Here is a 19,856-nt window from a genome sequence, read left to right as displayed (position 1 = left end):
TAATTTAGTTGCTGAAATGAAAAAAAAAAAAAAACAGCAAGGCCGTGAGACCTTAAGGAATCAAAAATGTGGCAGGAAACTACTATTTCCTGCTGGTGTTCAGCCAATGGGTGAAGACGGCAGAAGACAGTCCATTGTCCACATGGATGTATGTTCATTACTAACCCTAACCCTGTTTTACAGAAGCTAGTTAGCATTAGCATGATCTCTGTGATCAACAATGACAAGGTAAGCTAACGTTTCTATGACTAGTTAGAATTCTTTATCAGTTGCAGATTTAGCTACCGTACCCAGTGTTTGAACATGTAAAATCTTAAAGAAAATGCAAGTGTTCCTGCTGGGATTCAAACATCATAGACCGTAGCGTTACTTACCGAGCTATCCGACCACATGTACTTCGGGGAGTAAATGTATCCATCCCAAGGCTCTCCTATCTCTTGTATTCGGGGGGGTTCTACTGCACACCCGCCATTTATTTTATTTTATTTTATTTATTTATTTATTTATTTATAAAAATAAAATTGATTTATGATAAGAGTCTGTATGTAACTCAAAAGTAATACAGGAATCATGTAACGCATTACAATTCTGAAACAGTAATATTGTAAGGAATTACTTTTAAATAACAGTAACAAGTAATCTGTAATGTATTACAGTTTGGAAGTAACTTGCACAACACAGAATAAGTCAGACTGGTGTGGAATCAGGCCTCAAAACGGAGTGTGACGGAACAGGGAGAGTCTGTATGTTATGGTAAATGTTTTATTCGCTTAAATTAAAGGGACAACTTAAAAATGGGTCTGTCCGTACATTAGTATGAATGCAACACCTGTAGACATGATGAGTGTATGTAGGTGAAATGCAAAATAAAACTACAAAACAAATGAGTAATGTCAGCCCACCGAGACAAACAGAAGGAATGATGTAGGTCTGATTCATACGATCCTGAACTCAGGTGTGTTGCATCTGTGAGGTCTCAAATCACAGGAAAAAACAGATGCAACAAAAGAACCAGATAAGGCCACGAGGGACTCTGCAGGTTCCAAAAAGCAAATTCAACATTGTTCAAGCTCAGTTTACTCTGTCAAACCACAGTTACTCACTAAACGGGTGGAAAGTGTTATGGTACATCTCAAGCCTGAAGAACTGAAGTACTCCACAAGGGGCTCGGAAGAGAGTTTTTACTTCGAATAAAATTAAAAATCCAGACATTAAGCATAGTTTCCCTGACCCCCACATCCCCATACTCAAATGTTTTACCCATTGTGGGCTTAATGTACATTTACAGTTGTGATTTATGTTATTGTGTGATCCATAAAGCGTAAGTCTGGTCAAAAGCCAATACAAAAAGATCTCATATTATTGGTTTCTCTGGGAGTTTATGCTGGGAAAGTAGCTGGACTTGAAGCAAAACGCAAGACAGAGTAACTGAAATAAGCCTGGTTAATTTGGTAAAATCCCATTTTTGTCATGTATTTGGTCCTTGTCATCCAACAGCTGCACATACATAAAAAAAAAAGGTTTGTGCAACTTTTCTAAAGAAAGGTGGATGCCTTCCAACATTACAGTATGAGGAAGCTGGTTTCATATGTTTTGAGAGAAAATGATTTGTTTTATTATATTAACCCTTTCATGCACAAATTATGAGAACCTTAATCAAAATTTTTTCCTGAGTGTTTTTATTCTTCTTCAGGCATGAAAAAAAAACAAACAATGCAATTGAAAATTTTCTTCTGAAAAATACATTTAAAAAAAATTAAATAAAATAGAAATAATTTAAAAAATTTAAAAAATACATTTAAAAAAAATAATAATAATGAAAAAAAAACAAATTCTTATCGACCTATTTTTCATGAAGTTGCAAAAATGTCCACTCAGCTGGACACCACACGTTTAATTTTTGATGCACAGAAACATGTATTTACTGAAAAATTGTGTGAAAACTATGGGGAGGGCTTTGTGATTCTAGGGGTTTATGCTCAGAAGAGATCTACAAAATGTTATCAATTCATGTCAGAAAAGATATGTAGTGTCTTAAAACTTTAATAAAGATATGTGTGAAAAAAAAAAAACAAAAAAAAAACAACAAAAAAACCCCGAAAACAACAAAATCCATGAATATAGAAGAGAAAAGCTGTAGAATAGCTGTCCACTGTAGTGACCAGTATGCATGAAAGGGTTAAAAAAAAAATATATATATATATATATATATATATATATATAAAGACATAAATCAAGTGTCAAAATGACCATCTATTTCATTATATTTCCATCAAAAGTCTAACTTAGACATGTAAAGGTTATGCAGTAGTGGAAGAAGTATTCAGCTCTTTTACTTCTGTTAAGTACTGACTGTGTGATGTGAAAATACTCCAGTACTAGTAAAAGTACATTCTTAAACCAAATTAAATGTTGTTGTAAACTTATTTTAGTTTCCAGGCCACATGCAGCCTAATTTGACCAGTAAAATAGTAGCATAAAAGCTCTTTGTTTGTTTGTTTTTAGTGCAAAAAAGAAAATTACAATATGAACATTTTTACATTTACAAACTCTCCTTAAGCAAAAAAAAAAAAAAAAAAAAAAAAAAAAAAAAGGGGGTATAACCTGAAGATCCATGAACCACCTAAAATTTCATCACAAAAATAAGTGAATTTTAAACATATTGTGCCTCGGCTGATCGCTTAGACATGTGAATAACAAGTTACAAATCACAGTGGATCTAGAAAGACGCAAAACATTTAGTAAAAGGCATCTGGAACTGAAAAATATAGCATTAATATTGCATTTAAGACTAAGGGACAATATCATCTGTTTAATTTTTGGTTTTACTCATCCTATGGGCCAGAATGAATCTTGCACTGCAAAAATCAAAATCTTACCAAGTGTATTTTTCTCATTTCTAGTCAAAATATCTCATCACACTTAAAATAAGACATAATCACCTAAAGAGTAACTTTTCAGTGAGATATAAAAACTTATTTTTAGACAATAGATCTTAAAAATCTTATTTCAAGAAATTTTACCAAGATAATTTTCACTTGTTCCACTGGCAGATTTTTTTTTTTTTTTTTTTTTTTCTTAATTCAAGATATTTTTTTCTTTTTCTTTTTTTCTTTTTTTTTTTTTTTTGCTTAATTCAAGCAAAAAAAAATCTGCCAATGGAACAAGTGTAAATTATCTTGGTAAGATTTATTGAAGTAAGATTTTCAAGATCTATTGTCTAAAAATAAGTTCTTTTATCTCACTGAAAAGTTACTTTTTAAGTGATTATGTCTTATTTTAAGTGTGATGAGATATTTTGACTAAAAATAAGAAAAAAAAATACTTGGTAAGATTTTGATTTTTGCAGTGTATGTTTGACACCCCCACTGTAAACTGTTAACAGTAAAATGTACTTGAAGAATGAGAAGTCAAAGTATCCTCTCACCTTTTTTCATTTTTGAACTCTTAAAGACATATCGTAGCCCCCCAGTTTTTACAGGGGACGTTCAGAGATGAATTAAACATGAATTGATGAAAAACTAATCTGAAAAGGAACTAAAACTGCTGAGATGCAGTAGAATGTTAGTATAAAGATGCCCAAAACTGAACTTTTTGAGTAAAGTATGAACTTATACTTTTATACTCTACACTAAAAGTTCATCTAAAATAAGGTTATTATCCACAGTAACTTCCATATGTACATGTTTTTCTGTCTAACCCATTACAGGCAATTATCAGAATCCCAGTCACGTGATTTACCTGAAAACCTGCCTCATATCCACCACACATGTCGCTCTGAAACATCTACTAAAAGGCCAGATTTTAGCGACGGGGATAGAGTGCACTCCCTCACACAAGACACCACAAGCGAGGATCATCTTCCTTTGTTCCTGCGGGGAGGTTTAGTCTCTATAAACACTCAGCTTTTACGGCAGAACGTCCAAATAAAAAGCTTTTTGAAGAGTTCACCAGTCAATTAGTCGAGCAGTGTCAATAGAGCTGCTGCATAAAAACTCACCTGTAAGTGCGTGAGAACAAGCTCTTACAGGAGACTGAGTGGCACGTCACATAGGAATGACAAAAGCCCTCAATGTGTTTTTTAATGACTCATTCTGTAATTGACCCCCCCACCCCTAACCTGCCCTCGCTCACACACACTGACACACACACATTTATGTTTCCTACTTTTCGTTACCGTCACATGGATGATTATTGTGACATGACGCTATTAGAGGTTGTTTCTGTCAGACATGCTAAGTAAAGTAAGATACAAATACTTAGTTACTGTATTTAGAGCTAATCCCAACTGTATTGTCACCTTCTGTAATTATATAACAGCAAAATGTTGATATTTAAAGATTTAACCATCAGGTGTCAGCATAATTTACTTCCTTCTTCAGACATTCAGGAGAAAATGTCCTCCTCCAAAAAACTGAAAATTGCAAATTATTATTTTTTCTGCAGAAATAATCTTACACAACTTGATCAAAACTGAACATTCAATCATTATTACCCTTTAAATGCTAGTTTGACTACTTGATGTCACTGTTATTTATGAAAAATTCACTCAAAGAAATTAAAAAAATAAAATAAAATGCTATAAATATAGTATAGATTAACATTTTTTTCTACTTTTTTGTATTTTGATCAACATCAGTCCTGATCAAAACTATCAAATATTAAATAATTGCAGGATTTTAACCATTTAAATGCCAGTTTAATTACATGATGCTAATATTTTCTTTATGAAAACACACAAAGTATGAGTTATTTTCTATGTAGGCTAACAACTGTTGGGGGACTGGGGGATTTTATTTACTCATTTATTTTTTTAAATCAAGTCATTACAGGACAAATATGTACCATTAATGTGGAAACTCTGCATGTGTATTAGTCTGTTTTGCACTGGGAACCTGTTGTTAGCAAACTCTTCTAAGCTAACAACTGTTTCTGTTGCCACATTGCTCTAATTAAGCCTTACATAAATGCCAAATAAACATTAGTGTCACTAGCTTAAAGTGAAAAACACTGAAGACTTGTTTTAATTACTCCTTCGTTGTGTAAGTCTTCAATATGTGTGGTTTACAAGTACTTAAGTGAAGTTTGGGTTGATTTCAGGTGTTAGCAAACTCCATCTCTAAGCTAACTGCACCGTTGTCTTTATCCATAATAACAGCCACATTGTACTTCATATATATTTAGCCTTACATAAACGTCAAATCATACCTAAATGTGTGTATTTGGATACGCACTGAAGATGCATTTAAATTTCTTGAACATAATCGTTAGCTAGCATTTTTGTAACAATTCTTAAAAATTAAACACTATTGTTGCGGGCCAAATTTTTTTTTTTAACATTCTGTTTTAAATATGTATTTTAATTATTTGCTCCCTGAGTTGTTCAACATGTATGAGTCACATGTGCTTATGTGAAGCGAGCTACCTCCATTTACTACGCTAGCAACAGTCTGTGCTGGCTACATCCATGATCACCTGTACACTAATGTCAATGCATTTGTTTTTCTGTGAAAAGCCCGTTCTTATTTCTGAGTTAAATGCCTCTCGTGCTTCTCTATAAAAATAATGCATGTAGATGACATCAAAAAGCAACAAACTGTTCTCACAACACAGATTGCAACACAAACTTCACATAAACACATATAGATCTTACATATTGAATCTTTAGTTAATTAAAAATGTATACAGTGTCTGATAACCTATTTGTAATTATGTACATAGTGGAAATGTTTGTACTATATATACTTTAAATGCTAATTTGTTAGTATGTTTGAGGTTTTTAGTGTGTTTTATTTTTTTGTTAAACAATTGTGCTCCCCCAGTAGTTTCCAAGTATCTGTACTTTACTTGACTAATTATTTTGATAACTTTTTCTTTTCTCCTAACATTTTAGTGAAAATATCTATGCTGTACTTTATCATTCTGCACCTCCACAAGGCACATTTTTATAACGAGGGACAAAAACATTGTCAGCTTGCAAATGAAATGAGGTGTTGCTGACTTTGGCAATGATTTATAAACTGTAGTGAAGTTAATTCATTATTTTCCCTTTCTTAGATTTCAGAAATGCATGTTTTTAATCTATTATTTGTTTGTGCTATGAGATGTCAGAAAAAGGTGAAAATCAGTGTTTTGTCTTCATATGTCTTCTATGTTCTGCAAGTCAAACATACTCTATTACCATTGATGATTAAAGAAACCAGAAAATATTCCATTATATTAAAAACTGAGGTTCAGTTAGCTTTAGCAGAGAAATAGAGTATAAAGCCAAAGGGCTACTTTCATACTTTGCATTTCAGAGCCCATACTTTTCACTTATGAATCCATTTGACTTCTACTTATGTGTAAATAACGTGTGTCCATTTGCCACCTCTGTTAAACACACTGTAGATGCTGTTGAGTTTAATAACTGTGTATCTGGCTGTGCTGTGCTTACATATACGTCCCTCTCCAGGCCTTTTCATAAACATGCTTCCTCTCTTTGTGCAGGGCAGTGGGATAATGAACAAACAGACAATTACCACAACTGTCTGATGTTATCTCAACTTCAGGGGGGAGATCAGTTGAAAAGTTGTAATTTCTCTCTCAAACTGCAAGAAAAAAAGCCACCCTTTCAGAGCACAAATGCATGTACCTCCCACCTTCAGTCCCGTCTTCTCTGCCTTCAGCCACTTCAAAACGAAATTCTTCTCCATCTTCTCCCCCTTTACTTCTCTCTTTTTTGTCAAAGCTTTGCTGATATGCAGGCATCAAAGAGAAGCCCAGCAGCCATTGGACGGCCTGAGGGCCTGCACATGCACTGCAAGAACAGCACTACTAGAAAGAAGCCACTTAATCAGAAATAGGACCAAAATATCTTACAAAAAGCAAAATCTAATTTAGTGGGCTAAGAAAATCTTAGCTAGATTTATTAAAACTAAAATTGAAGACGAACCACAAAACCAGCATATTTTAAAACAGACTTAATATTGCTAAATTGAGGAATTGTGTGAGTTGTTTCACTATTAAAATAAGGAAAACGATGTTCCTTTGTGAGATATTTATACAACCACCATTTTAGCTTTTTACTGGTACCATCCAGCTTAATATTAACTGGAAATGTCTTAATAAGACAAATCTAGATGCATTTTCTTAAAATCAGATTACTTGTCTAATGAACAGCGTGCTTGACAAGATTATTTCTCTTTAGAAAAAGATAAGCCTCCCAGAAACTGCCTTTTTTCTCCTAACATTCTTGAACTTTTCTTTTGTAATTGCAGTGTGCTCTTAAAAAATGAAGAAGCCTGACTTTTCATTAGGTGAAAAGACCTAATGCTTTTTTTGTTTTTTGCTAAATAGCACATACTCTTTTATGTTCCATTTTAAATGTTCTGCCAGCCTTCTGCGCTTTGTTCACTGTATTTTTACTGAATGTAAACACTGCAATTTCCCCACAGTGGGATCAGTAAAGTCATATATTAACATAAATAATAGAAAAATATATCCTTTTTTTAATGATACAGGACTAAATGTAAATCTGGGCACTCCACATTGTTTTTAACGTTAATTGGGGTAAGTCTTTAGATTAAATAAATAGATTAACTTTAAGTCCATCCTGTAGACATGAGGGTGTACGGGGCACTCTGTGAAACAATGCACAGCCAACGTCCCCCAGCAGTTCAAAGGAGTCACTCTCTCTAAACATTATCATATAATTTGGGGCAGCCGTCAGCTTGTAAATAAGTGATGTAGAAGTCTATTGTGTGATGGGGCACAGGTTGGAGACAGGCGTCTTTGCTCTGCCGGCATGAGCCGCCGAAGACAAAGGCAGGAGACAGAGCGTCTAACCTTTGATTCTTCTGAGGACTCAGCCGCCTTGCATCAGGAGGCAGGACGCATCGGCCACAGCCATGCCCCCGATGTGGGGACGTCAAGAACAATAGAATCACTCTCCCACAGTCAGGCTCGACAACCCGCCCCAGTCTGCAAATGAATTAGCGAGTGTCCAACCACCACATTGCGAGCCTAATTGACATAAAAGTGTAATTTGAGAACAATAAGGCCCAAAGGCCTCCTATCTTTGAAATGGCATACCACTTCTGGAGCAGCGACTGTCAAAGAAAATAAGCTAAAAACTGAGTAAATGCAGCACCGCAGGGAGGTAATGTCCACTAGCTGAGCTTCTGTGAATCACTCAAAACTGGTCTAAAACCAGAAAATAAATCTTTTGATTGTTTTTTATTTATTTTAGGGGACAGAACATTTTTCCCCTTTTTTCAACCAAAAACTGGTGTGAACATATTTATACCCATTAGGTTGAGTAGGGCTGGGAGATTAAAAAATAATAATCATTGCAACATAATTTGATGTTGCAACAATTATCATTAAGTCTGTACATCTGTCTTTTGCTTTTATTTTGTTTTAGATGAGAGTTAAAAAACAAAAAAAGTGTCATTGTATTCATCTTTTACTTACGCAAACATTTTACCATTGCTGATCTATTTCTTTAGAATGTTTTCATGATATCTCCTGTGTAGAATTCACTCAAGCCCAAAATCCGCCTTTAAAATATTCATCATCATAACAGTTGAAATATTTATCATTTGTGGCCACCCAGCCCTCACAGTAAAATCCAAACTCTTGTGAAAAAGTGTAATTTGCCAACAACATTTTAACAACCCTTGTAATAGCTATTATTTATTATTACAGATTTTTTTTCTTTTACAAAAAGTTACTGACCTTATTTAAGGGGCTTTTTAAAACCACCATTTTAAAGTCAGTGTATAATTCTGACTTCAACTAATTAAACAGTTAGTGCTGTGATAAATTCACACAGTGCTGTAATTTACACAAGTACACAATGGGTGCATCTTGTGGTTTGCTTGAATGTATTATTGGAAGCCATCACACTTTTATTTTTTCAAAATGTATAGAATATGAAAGCAATAAATATTACGAGTAAATAAAGTTTACTTTTTAGATTGTTTTTACTATTTTCTCAATAAAAAAACTTATACAATCTAATGTACATTATGAAAAGTTGTACAGCTTTTTATGTTTAAAATAAGGACTCAATTTATTTTTAATATGTAGATATAAATATATATATTTTGTCAAAATATATGATCATATTGTCAAAGAAACAAACAAAAGTGAGACAAACATACACCTCAACATAAAAGTTATAAATAAGGGTCCAAGTGAACATTTTTGGGAGTAAAGACCTTCTGATGTGTTTTAGCGTCCATGTTGCTTCTTGTTTTTTTGTTAGATTTTTTTCTTCTTTTTTTTTCTTTTTTTTTTTTTTTTCCAAGTCACCAGTCCAAGTCCAGGTTAGTTTTTTGTGTTAGCGGCAGCCGCAGCCCTCCACTACCATTTCCTGGTAGTTTTTTAGGACCACCTTGTCGTGTTCATCTAGGTAGAGCATAGAGATTGCGCTGAGCTCTGTTGGCACGCAGCAAGCCTTGGGAATGTTGTTGTTCACAGAGTTCACCAGTGTCTGAACAATGGCGTGGTTGGTAGAGTTCAGATGATCGGCCAGAGGGAAAGGACATTCCCCGTGGCAGTAATAGGCCTGGTAACCAGGGGGGGCCACTATCCAGTCATTCCAGCCTACGTCGCTGAAGTCCACATACAGCGCGTGACGCCGGCAGTTGCGGTTGCGCTTGCGGCCCCGTTGCTTGGGGCTGCGCTTGGTCCGGCGGGTCAGAGGGTGACCCTTCCCATCGTGGCCAAAGGTAACCAGGAGGGGCCGTAGCTGCTCCCAGTCCTCGCTGGGGTCCTGGTGAAGCGAGCGACTGATGCGGACGTGTTTGCCCTGATGACGTGGCGCCTGATTGAGCTGCAGAACCTCCACCGCCAGCCCGTAGTTGGGGAGGCGCTCGCGTGTCCAACGCAGCACGGCCGGGCTGACATCAAAGCTTTCCCAGCGGGACGTGTTGTGGCGCACTAGCCGCGTATCCAGGAGCTGCGTGATGAGCTGCTGCCCGGGCCGCGGGGGTTTCAGTACCTCGTACACGTTTATCCGGTGAAGGCCCGGGTCGTCGGTGACGGCCTCTTCTATCTGCTGACGGTACAGCCTCAGTTCGGCAGAAGAGAGCAGCTCGTCCTCTGGAATGCTGCTGAGGTTGAACAGGAAGCGAAGGGGCGTGGTCTCTCCATCGTCCAGCTCATGTACCCTCTCCATGTGCTCTGAAAATTAAAAACCAGAGATGAAAAATTGAAGATGTTTGCTGACAAAACTGCACCATCTTGTTGTCTTGTTTTGTTTCTGCAACTTTCCTTTTTGTAAGTAGGGTAGGCATAAATAAACTGTTTGTTCAGCCTACGCCTTTTCACCCATGTTTAATACAGAATTCCAAACTGTATGTATGTTCATATTGTGTTCTGTTAAATAGACAAATAAATTACTACAACAACAACAATAACCTTTTACCAGCCACACTTTTGGGTTATAAGACCAACTTCCCTTTAAAGGCAAGATTTTTTTATTTTGAGTGTTTACATGTAGCTAAAACACAGACTAAAGAACATTAATTCAAAATTTGGTACAAATGTAACCCCAAGCCAAAGTTAAAGTCCATGACATTGAGTTGGAGTTTGCGGGGCTAGTTTCAGGGTTATAACATAAGAACTGTAAAATGAGAGGGGATATCTTCTACTTTCTGCATGTAACATGTGGCTAAAGCACAGTCCAAGTGTAAATTTTGCCTGGGTACATATTGGATGTTACCAATCCTTCAAAAATACACCTCTACTGATTTTTTTATGAAAGACTGGTATGTTATCTCCTTTAAACTGTGCAAACCACATAAACACACTGTATAACACGGCTTAATTGACACGAAAGATTTTACAGTACATGGACACTTTTCAAAGCCTTTGGGGTATTGAGGAATATAAATATACATCATCCACACTTCCTTATCTATCTTTAAGGATTATCCCGCACTTCTCTCATTGACTTTTTTCGCAGCCCTTTGCTGAAACATGCATTACAAGGAGGGTGGTGATTAACGTACCACAGCTACAGTATAAACACAGTGGAGGCTCCCTGTTCCACGCTCAGTCTGCAGATTTCTGGCAAGATCACCATTGTTGGGGAAAGGAATGTTGTGTCTACTATTTTCCTGCTCAATCCACCCCTGTTATTTCACACCCAGGCCCTAATCTTACCCAGGTGGTTCTCATTATTAAAACCTGCTGTGTTTTTGATTAGCTCTGCAGTTTGTTCACTTAAGACATTTATCATTTTCATCATGAATAATCATTAAGGAGTCAGACAGTACAGTAGAATCTCATTTATCTGAAGCCCATGGGAAAGGGGGTCTTATGAGGGGATTGTGTGTTTTTAAATTCTCAGAGGTTTGTTCAAGATTTTAATGTGCGCGCTAATGCCGTCTTATGAAGTTTGCGCTGTCTGCTTTGCACTTTAATGCACAAATGGGAGTTAGAATAAATGAAAAGCGAAGGGACTTCACCTGCCTTTGAAAACAGGAACTGCTTTTTTTTTTTTTTTTTTTTTTTTAAACAAGATGGATGGCTGCATGATTTACCTTGCAACATTTCTCCTCACTTAACTGTCCATCTGTTACGGTCTGTAGTACCTCGCTGTGTTTTGAATAAATCAGTCAACTGAATCACACTATGGCACAATGGTGCTTACATGAAAGCGAGCACTCCTACTTAAAAGGCTTCGGAACATATTATTAGCATAGTTTAGCGAAGGAGAAGGAGGATAAATGCCTGTAGACTGCAGCAGAAACACATCCACACACACACATTGCATCACAGGCAGAAGTTCCTCCTCCAGCGGCGGTGTCTTTCTTCCTGACTAGCCTTGGTACTCTGCCCCGTTCGAGTGTGTATTGGCGTATGCTACCACTAGCAGTGTGTTTGACAAGCCCCATTAAGGCTGACTCATCCCTCCTTCCTCACTCCTCCCCCTGAGGGCGGACATGTTCTCTAGCCCTAAAGCTCCCCAGTTTTCTCAGTTCACCACGATACTTGATCGCTTCCTCGCTTGCTAACTCCGCAACAACGAGCTGACCTTCTCTCCGTGCCAATTCAGAAAAACATTCCTCCAATATGTTTAGTCGATCAGTCAAACTAAAGGCTAACTGGGGTTTCTACCGCTCAGATTCAGCAAAAAAAAAAAAAAACCTTCGTTGCTCCCCCAGTCCTTCTATCGCACCAGCCTCTGAGACTGTTTTTCCATCTCTCCAGAGAGCTGCTGCATCGTCTGCTCCGAGCACCCACATTGTTGGCAGTAGGGGCTTTATTTAGAAGGCTGCAGAGTAGAATTAAAGATAATTGCACGTTGAGGAAGGTCCTTCTAAAAGAACCCTCCATATAAAACCGAGAGACATAAGAAAGGAGCGCAATTCCAGGCCAAGGAGACTATGGCTTTTTTAAGCCGTGTTCTGTTGGGTGGGGTGAGAAGTGTAAGTCAGTAATATGAAGGTATGCTTTTCCTTCAGCTGCTAACCAAACATGCAGGGTTTTGTCAAATGAGGCTCTTGAGAGCTTGTCTAGCAGAATTTTTTTTGCCCCTCTTTCGACAGTGTTTGGTGACCACATCCTTAGATTCCTTGGTTATGGTGAGATGGGTGGAGCGGCCTTACAATCATGTTTCAAGGGATGTAGGAAATGTTTTTAGCAGTCCTCACCCATGCAAAATGAAATGCGTTACTACTACAATTATTGACATGCCATTTGAGAACAGCACTGATTACTGCAGAATATTTCTGTGTATTGTTTCCATCTCTGTGTTTCCTTTCTACTAGATGATGCCAACAGAGTTCTACAAGGACAACATATTTTTGTAGGCCAGACCCAGAGGTTAACAGTGTCCCAGTTTAATCAACAAAAATCCAGTTATATTTTTCCACTGGCTTTTGGTTTATTGCAGAAAATGAGCGATGAAAGTTTATGATACTTAAACATTTCTTTCAGCAAGATGATCTTCTAAAACTAAAACCACATGTATGGTTTTGGAGCACAAGTCTAATTACTAAAACTAAGCTTCCAAAATATAATTTGATTTCAAATGCTTACAGTAGTACAAATAATTGCAAAAGCAGAAAAGACTGAATCGCTTGCAAGATCATAATGAAAAGACTGTAAAGGCAGACGAGACAGTGGATGAGTTTCATGTCCCTAATAAACTCTGTATCTCATTAACAACTTCCAAACATTTGGCGTTTCGGATGAAGTCCCAGATCGTCGTCAGCTAATCTCAAATTAATATGTGCCTGTTTGGTGGCAACTGCAAAATTAGCTGGTTTATTTTTAACAAGTCACATCTTTTTAGAAATACTGAACCTGTCGCAGATTCTTCTTATATTGTGTGAACCTAAGACACAACTGGGGCATTGTAAAAGAACTTACATTTTAAGATTTAGTTAACCACAGTGCTTAGATCATGTATGAAACCAAAATGCTAATTCACTTCTGTGCCTTAAGACTCCTTTTTGCTTCATTTTACACATTTTTATCCTTTACTTTTCTTTGCTTACCTTCATGGTGGAAGCCCCTCACAGTGTTGGCTCGGCTCGTCGACCTCTCCGGATACTCGAAAGCAATGTCATGCCCTCCGGCCTCCTCAGCCTCCCCTGACTGCAGCCGATAGAGGTCCAGCAGGTAGCGAGGTATGGTGGCCGATCGGCTGGGCCTCGGCCGCCTCTTGAGGCCGAACATGTGCAGCAGCGTGGCCTCAAAGTCGCGCAGCAGTTCATGGCTCTGAGCGGCCGAACGACCCTGTAGGCCCGGAACTTTCTTTTTCCCTTCTTCAGGTATCAGACTAGCATGGTTGCTTTCTCCCAGCAGGACTTGGCATATTAAAATGACCATCAGCATTCGATTACCAGGAATCATGATGTCTCTGAAGGGAGCAGCAGATGGTATAAAGGAATAAAATATTATAACAGCAGTGACGGGGGAAGATTGAAATTGATGATTTGTTTCCTGAAACTTAAATCAAAGCCTCCTGGAGTTTAACTAAATTACGAAAGGTCAGCGTTTGACCTTTTGTCATGTGTTTTACCAGTTGTTTTCTCTAAATGTACAGAATAAGGACATGCTCTAATTGGTTGTAATAGCTCAGTGTGGCTTGTTTATGACATAGCGGTACCTGACCACTTGTAGTTTATCTCTGGCGACATCCTCTTAAGGTAAACAGCTGCTTCAAGTACCTGACTTTTCTGAATGGAATCTGAGGGCCATTCCTATCCTCCCCCTCCCTCCTTCCCTCTCTGCCTCCCTTCTCAACTATGATTACACAAATAAAGGACGCGGCCCTGGGGTCAGAGCGAATTTTTAACTCGATCTGGTCCCTCCGCAAAGCCACTAAAAACACGTACAAGTGCTTCACCCAACCCACTAGAGAAGCTTCGGGCTCAAATCTGCATGAATGCTGCATAAATCAGCGTCTCGGCAGGGAGTAGGAGAGGGAGGAAAAAAATCGCAAGATGCCGCCATGTGTCACATGCCGCAAATTGAAATGCCACGGTCTATTTACTTACCGACAGAAAATAAAGCATGGGAAAACAGTCCATGTTTGTTGGGAGCGGGCAATGGACACGTTCTTCCAGGAAATGTTAGGTGGTGTTGGGAGGCTGCAGGAGAACGTTGGAGTGACCCTGTTCCTGAAAGATACAGATAAAAAAAAAAAAAAAGACCCAGTAGGATTATACACTGAACAAACACTTGAGGTTGTTATTTACTTTAAGAGTAGTGGAGGGAATGTGTGTATATCTGTGTCAGCTTGTGTATACGTGTGAGAGAGTGTCTCTTTAAGGCTTATCATTTTGGCTCATGGGTTAAGCTAGCTATTTACTGTAACTGGAATGTAAGGAGGTATGTGGCACAACACAGACAGCAGATCCCTAATGCAGTACACTCACCTCAGACAAAATAAACCCAACATCAATATAGAAATGAGCACAAAAATCAAAGAGTAAAAACCATTAGTTATGTGTCAACTGCAGCTGGAAAAAAGGCTGTAACCCTCCTCTCATGTTCACACACACACACACACACATCACAGAGCTGATAACACCACTTTGATCAGGAGTGCTAAAATCTATATCCAAAACAAGTGGGTTGTTTGCTTAACAGGAACTTGTCTCCAAGTGAACTTGCTCAACCTTTATCCCTCTGAGCAAAACTGAGATCATCCATTTCAGACAAGGAACTTCAACATCTCAAAAGGGGGGGGGGGGGGGGGGGGGGGGGCTTCATCTCTTAGTAACCCCCTCGGCACTTGAGGGATCACACAGGTTGTAGTGACGCTGATGACAGGCCTTGCGCTCTTTAACACCACTGTCATCAGTAGGACAGCTTCCAGTCCGCCACAAGAGTCAGACGTTAAGCGCTGGAGTGTGTTTTTGAGCCGAGCTGGCCTTGAAGGTTGATGTAACCACAAGATCAAAAGATGTGATCATGTTCCAATACCTGTAGGGAATATTCTACGAACAATTTAATCACATTTTGAGGGGTTAAACTCAAAAACAGCACTGGCAGAGACAAAAAAAAAACAAAAACTTGGGCCTAGGTTTGCTTATCCTATACACTGAAAACATTAAGATTTGCCTAAATGTGCCATATTTTGTTGCCATAGTTACAAAAAAAAAAGCCTCTTGGACCCATACGCTCAACAGGAAGTGCTCCATTTTGGGTTGGATATGAAACTTTTACCTGTTTTTGCCATTTCCAGCCACTAATTGTACAAACTCACCCTTAGAGAGTGAAACCAATCACGTCCATTTTCCGTCTGTGTCAATTACAGACCTTAGTGATGACAAGTTCACAAAGAAGTGAGTTTTCATTGAATGGTGATGCGGTTACAACAGTGAAGAGTTGATGTTTCTGAAATTGCTCAACACTGGCCCGAAAGAAAAATTCCAAAATAAGCCCTGTATTAGATTTCAATTAGATACACCAAATTTTGCACCATACAAAAAAAAGCCTCTTGAAACTGTTCTCAAAACCGACCACAAAGTCTGCTATTTTGCTCAATTTTCATGCAGAGAGGCCTGAACATCGTTGCTTACGTTAGGAGGTCTTAAACGTAGCTTCTGTAGTTAATATCCAAGGAAACATCTTTTTTCCTTTAACTGTAACATTTAACAAGCACAGCAGCGTGTCTCTAACAATTCAACCATTCAAGTGTGGTAAATAGAGCTGAATCACTCTAATAAAATTGCATGTTTTTTTTTTTTTCTTTTTTGACAGAGTGACCACAACATCATCAGCCCAGAGCAGACATTTCAGCTGCACAACTCTTGGGTCATCATTTGGAGCCTGTTCCACTGGAGAGAACCCAAGCATTACTACAGACAGAGGATGCAAATTAACAGGAACGCAGTGTGTGAGTGTGTGTGTACTGTAACGTACAGTTTTTCTGCGAAAGAACATAACTGTCTGAGTCGGTATCTGCGTGGCGATCTCGGCCCCTGCGTGGCTCACCGTACACGCAATCAAGGATCTTTTTCCCCTAACAGTATTAGACTCTGACCTCCGTTTGACCCCCTCTTTCTCGGTCATGACACTAGATCCAGTGTGTGCGAAGAAGAGAGAGGTCGATGTGCCATGTGTGTATAAGTGTGTGTGTGTGTCCATGAGCTAAACGGTGGCAAGGCGTGTGCGTGAGAGCATGTTTGTGTCTGTTCGTGCGCATGAGTGCCACCGCTTGCATGTTCGTGAGAACTGTGGCAAAGAGAGGAGGGTTCAGAACATGATCAGCTCTATTACCCATGGGGTGGGGGGGATAACGTGTGTGTCTGTGTGTGTGCGAGTGTGTGTGAATGTCTGAGTGTGTGTGTGCACATCTCTGACAACAAACGTTCATTGTACAGAGAGGGCCTCTCCCATGATTACAGGGATTCATAGCACTCAAAAACACTGACCATACAGAACATCTTGTAACTGTAACCAGCCACTGACAAAGCTGCAGGCTAAAACAGACACACACTCAAAGTGGTGCGATGATGATGAAAGAAGATGTAAGACAGACTGGGAGTAACTTTCATCTTTGGAAAAAGTCATTGCAGTCATGCTTGGACTGTTCTCACCAGTTGTGATTTATTAATAAAAAAAAAAAAAAAAAAGGAAGAAGCAAAACACTGCTATTTAAATGCATAAATCCATCATTTTTTCATAGATTTTCACCACATTAACAACCATCTGGAGTACTCTAAATGGAGAAAAATCAAAATGTGTAGCTCATAAAATGTTTTCACTAGACTCAACTGACAGAGACATATTTCGCAACAAATGCAGACCCGGGGCTGCAATTAGGCCTGAGCAGTCACTAACTGGCCTTGGCTTTTGCTGGATCCCCCTTGGCCTCCCCTCTCTCTCTCTCTCTCTCTCTCTCTCTCTCTCTCTCTCTCTCTCTCTCTCTCTCTCTGACCAGAGATAATGTGATCAGACTATGCACATGGCTCTTCAGATGTGTTTCCTGAGGAATTTGACAGTGATGGTGGGAGGGAAGACAGGATGAAGCAAAGTGAAGGGAGGGAAGAAGAAGAGGAGGAGGAGGAGGAAGAGGAGGAGGAGGAGGAGGAGGAGGGTGGCAGGTTACAGCCAACAGCCAAATCTCTGGCCTGAAAGTCTCATTTTAGAAATCAGTTTAAGAACATATCTATACCGGTGGTAAATATGGTACATTTTAAATGTTTTGTGGCCAATACACTTAATTTAGATCTTGATGTTGCAACCTGCAAGAGGCAAACAAGTCCAACTCTACTATCCTTTAAGAAACTAAATGATAATAGTCTGAGATTCTATCAGCAGCTCCAACCTGAAGGTGAATTAAGTTTACAAAATAACTGAGGATACCCATAAAACTCAGTGTAATGTTGTTTCTTATGGACTGGAGAATGGTGGCAGTGCAACTCAGCAGGAACAACATTCACAGTCAATGAGATCACTGAAAGCAGGTTAATGGTTTGGGTTGACAAGGCAAAACAACACAGAATCAGTGACTTATTTTACAGATTATTTGTTTGTCCATCATTCCAGTTCAGTTTTTACCTACTGTTTGTCATGAGCTCTCCCCTAATTTCCTGATGCGTTCAATGATGCCAATATAAATCACGGAAAACATCAACAGAAAGTTTACAATGTTTTGTTTTGTTTTATATCTGACTCCCACGTTGACAATGTGTGAACCTGCTGCTCTTATTTTTATTTTGTGCTTCTAACGTAAACATAAACTAACAAATAAACAATTGCAATCGAGTTCGTTTACCTGCACAGTGACAGAAAAATCTCAGTAGAAAACTAATGGAGTGTGTGCCAAGGACGCCATGCGCCCGCAGGCCGCAAATGTTTTTTGTTTTTTGTTTTTTTTCCCTGTTGCAGCGTTGCCGTCTTAATTGACACAGTTTCACTTTTTAATTCATACAAACAGACACAAGAATAAACTATATTTCCAATCTTGTTCTAGGATTATTAAGCCTGTTTCACAGCAGCTGGAGTTGTTGTGTACTTTTTTTTTTAATGCGTGCGTTTTTGCGCAATGTTTCCCCTTGGCCCAGTTTCGCGACAGTCATTCAAGAAGACATACACGTTAAGGAGAAATTAATAATAAACACTGACATATCGAAGAAAATTCTATTTATGTTTACAGATTGTGAAAGGGATTCTAAAGAGATGTCGCACACCGGAATGAAATAACGCAGACGCAGGTGTCCAATCAGGCAAAATGTGCGCAGAAGTTGGGAATAAAGTAAAAAAATACGCAGAAATATTTTAATTTTAGTAATATTTTGTTTATAAAAGATGGGTATTTTACTTGGAAATGACTTCCAATGTTAGGTTTGTCAATGTTTAACTCTCACAAAAAGATGTTACCTGCTACGAGCTTGTAGCGCAAATGCCAGACTTTTCGCTCCAAAATCCACCTTAAATTCACTCCATTTCAGATCGTATTCCATTCCGGTTATTCAAAGTGATTTTTAATGGATAACTTTCCTGTATTCACTTCTTACTTCTACCGGGAATACTGTACAAGTCTCCCCTATCGAGGTCTGTCAAACGCGCACCAACACCACCAGTCACCCACTCATCCAACTCCACAGCTTTTTTTTTTTTTTTTTTAAATTCTCACTAAGTCACTGTTAATATCAGTTTGTGTTCATGCGTAAAAACGTGTCAGTGTCCGTGGGTGAGCGCTTACCATCAGTAGAGGTACAGGTATCCACGAATGAAAATGAATATGAAAGGGAAGGTGCGATGGCAGTCCAGGCGTAAAGACGAAAAAACGCACAGAGACGAGCCTTAAAGGAGAGGTCTGGTGCGTTTGAGTCTCATTAATCCCTTAAAGACACCTCTAGGAAAGACAAGGGGACACGGATGAGTCGGAGAGAAGGCCGGTGTTCGGAGTCTCTACAGCGGGGCTTCCTTTTTTTTTTGTCTCCAGTACAGTTGGTGAGGGAAAGCGGGCGGTGCGCAGAGGACGGACAGACTTTTCCAAATGATCCAGCATCTATGGCCCCTTGCAGTTTTTATGTGTCCGCCCAATTTACCCTCCCTTCCTCCTCCTTCTCCTCCTCCTCCTCCTCCTCCTCCTCCTCCTTTCCTGACCCCCACCTCCCTCATCTGTCTCAAACACCTTGGATAACCCCCCCACCCCCTCTTCTGTCCTCCGCTATTTTAAATAAAGAAAGAACTCATTGCGCGCACTATTTTCATTCTGTGAAACTTTGTAGTTGACTGTGAATAACAGCCCACGGCTGTAATGATCAATAGTGTCCATCTACATGTGAATGCTGGGGTCCAGACGGGTCACTGTTGTCATGCTGCATGGTAACATCATGGGTCCCTAATTAAAAGAAGACAAAAAAAAGCTTGTACCTGCTATGAAAAACAAC

The 19,856-nt window shown here is 38.8% G+C and overlaps 1 protein-coding gene across 1 annotated transcript; it reads right to left on the bottom strand.

The window, feature by feature from the left end:
• Positions 1-9,202: 9,202 nt before the first annotated feature.
• Positions 9,203-19,462, bottom strand: bmp4 (bone morphogenetic protein 4). The gene is made up of 4 exons (XM_030127546.1): positions 19,163-19,462; positions 14,502-14,624; positions 13,497-13,861; positions 9,203-10,170 (listed from the first exon to the last, which is right to left on the bottom strand). Exons 3-4 carry the CDS (start codon positions 13,852-13,854, stop codon positions 9,326-9,328), a joined length of 1,203 nt encoding a protein of 400 aa, XP_029983406.1. The 5' UTR covers positions 13,855-13,861; positions 14,502-14,624; positions 19,163-19,462; the 3' UTR covers positions 9,203-9,325.
• Between the last annotated feature and the right edge of the window lie 394 nt (positions 19,463-19,856).

The sequence above is a fragment of the Sphaeramia orbicularis genome, chromosome 22, assembly GCF_902148855.1.
Source record: "Sphaeramia orbicularis chromosome 22, fSphaOr1.1, whole genome shotgun sequence".
Classification (NCBI taxonomy): domain Eukaryota; kingdom Metazoa; phylum Chordata; class Actinopteri; order Kurtiformes; family Apogonidae; genus Sphaeramia; species Sphaeramia orbicularis.
Note: the sequence above shows the minus strand (reverse complement) of the source record. Positions and strands in the feature narration are given on the sequence as shown.

What these genes read in the sequence shown, in the direction of transcription:
- bmp4 (XM_030127546.1), bottom strand. Translation starts at nt 13,854, where the DNA reads ATGATTCCTGGTAATCGAATGCTGATGGTCATTTTAATATGCCAAGTC. An exon ending in GAGGGGCTTCCACCATGAAG is followed by an intron (nt 10,171 to 13,496) that starts GTAAGCAAAGAA and finishes TTTAATTTTCAG; the next exon opens with AGCACATGGAGAGGGTACAT.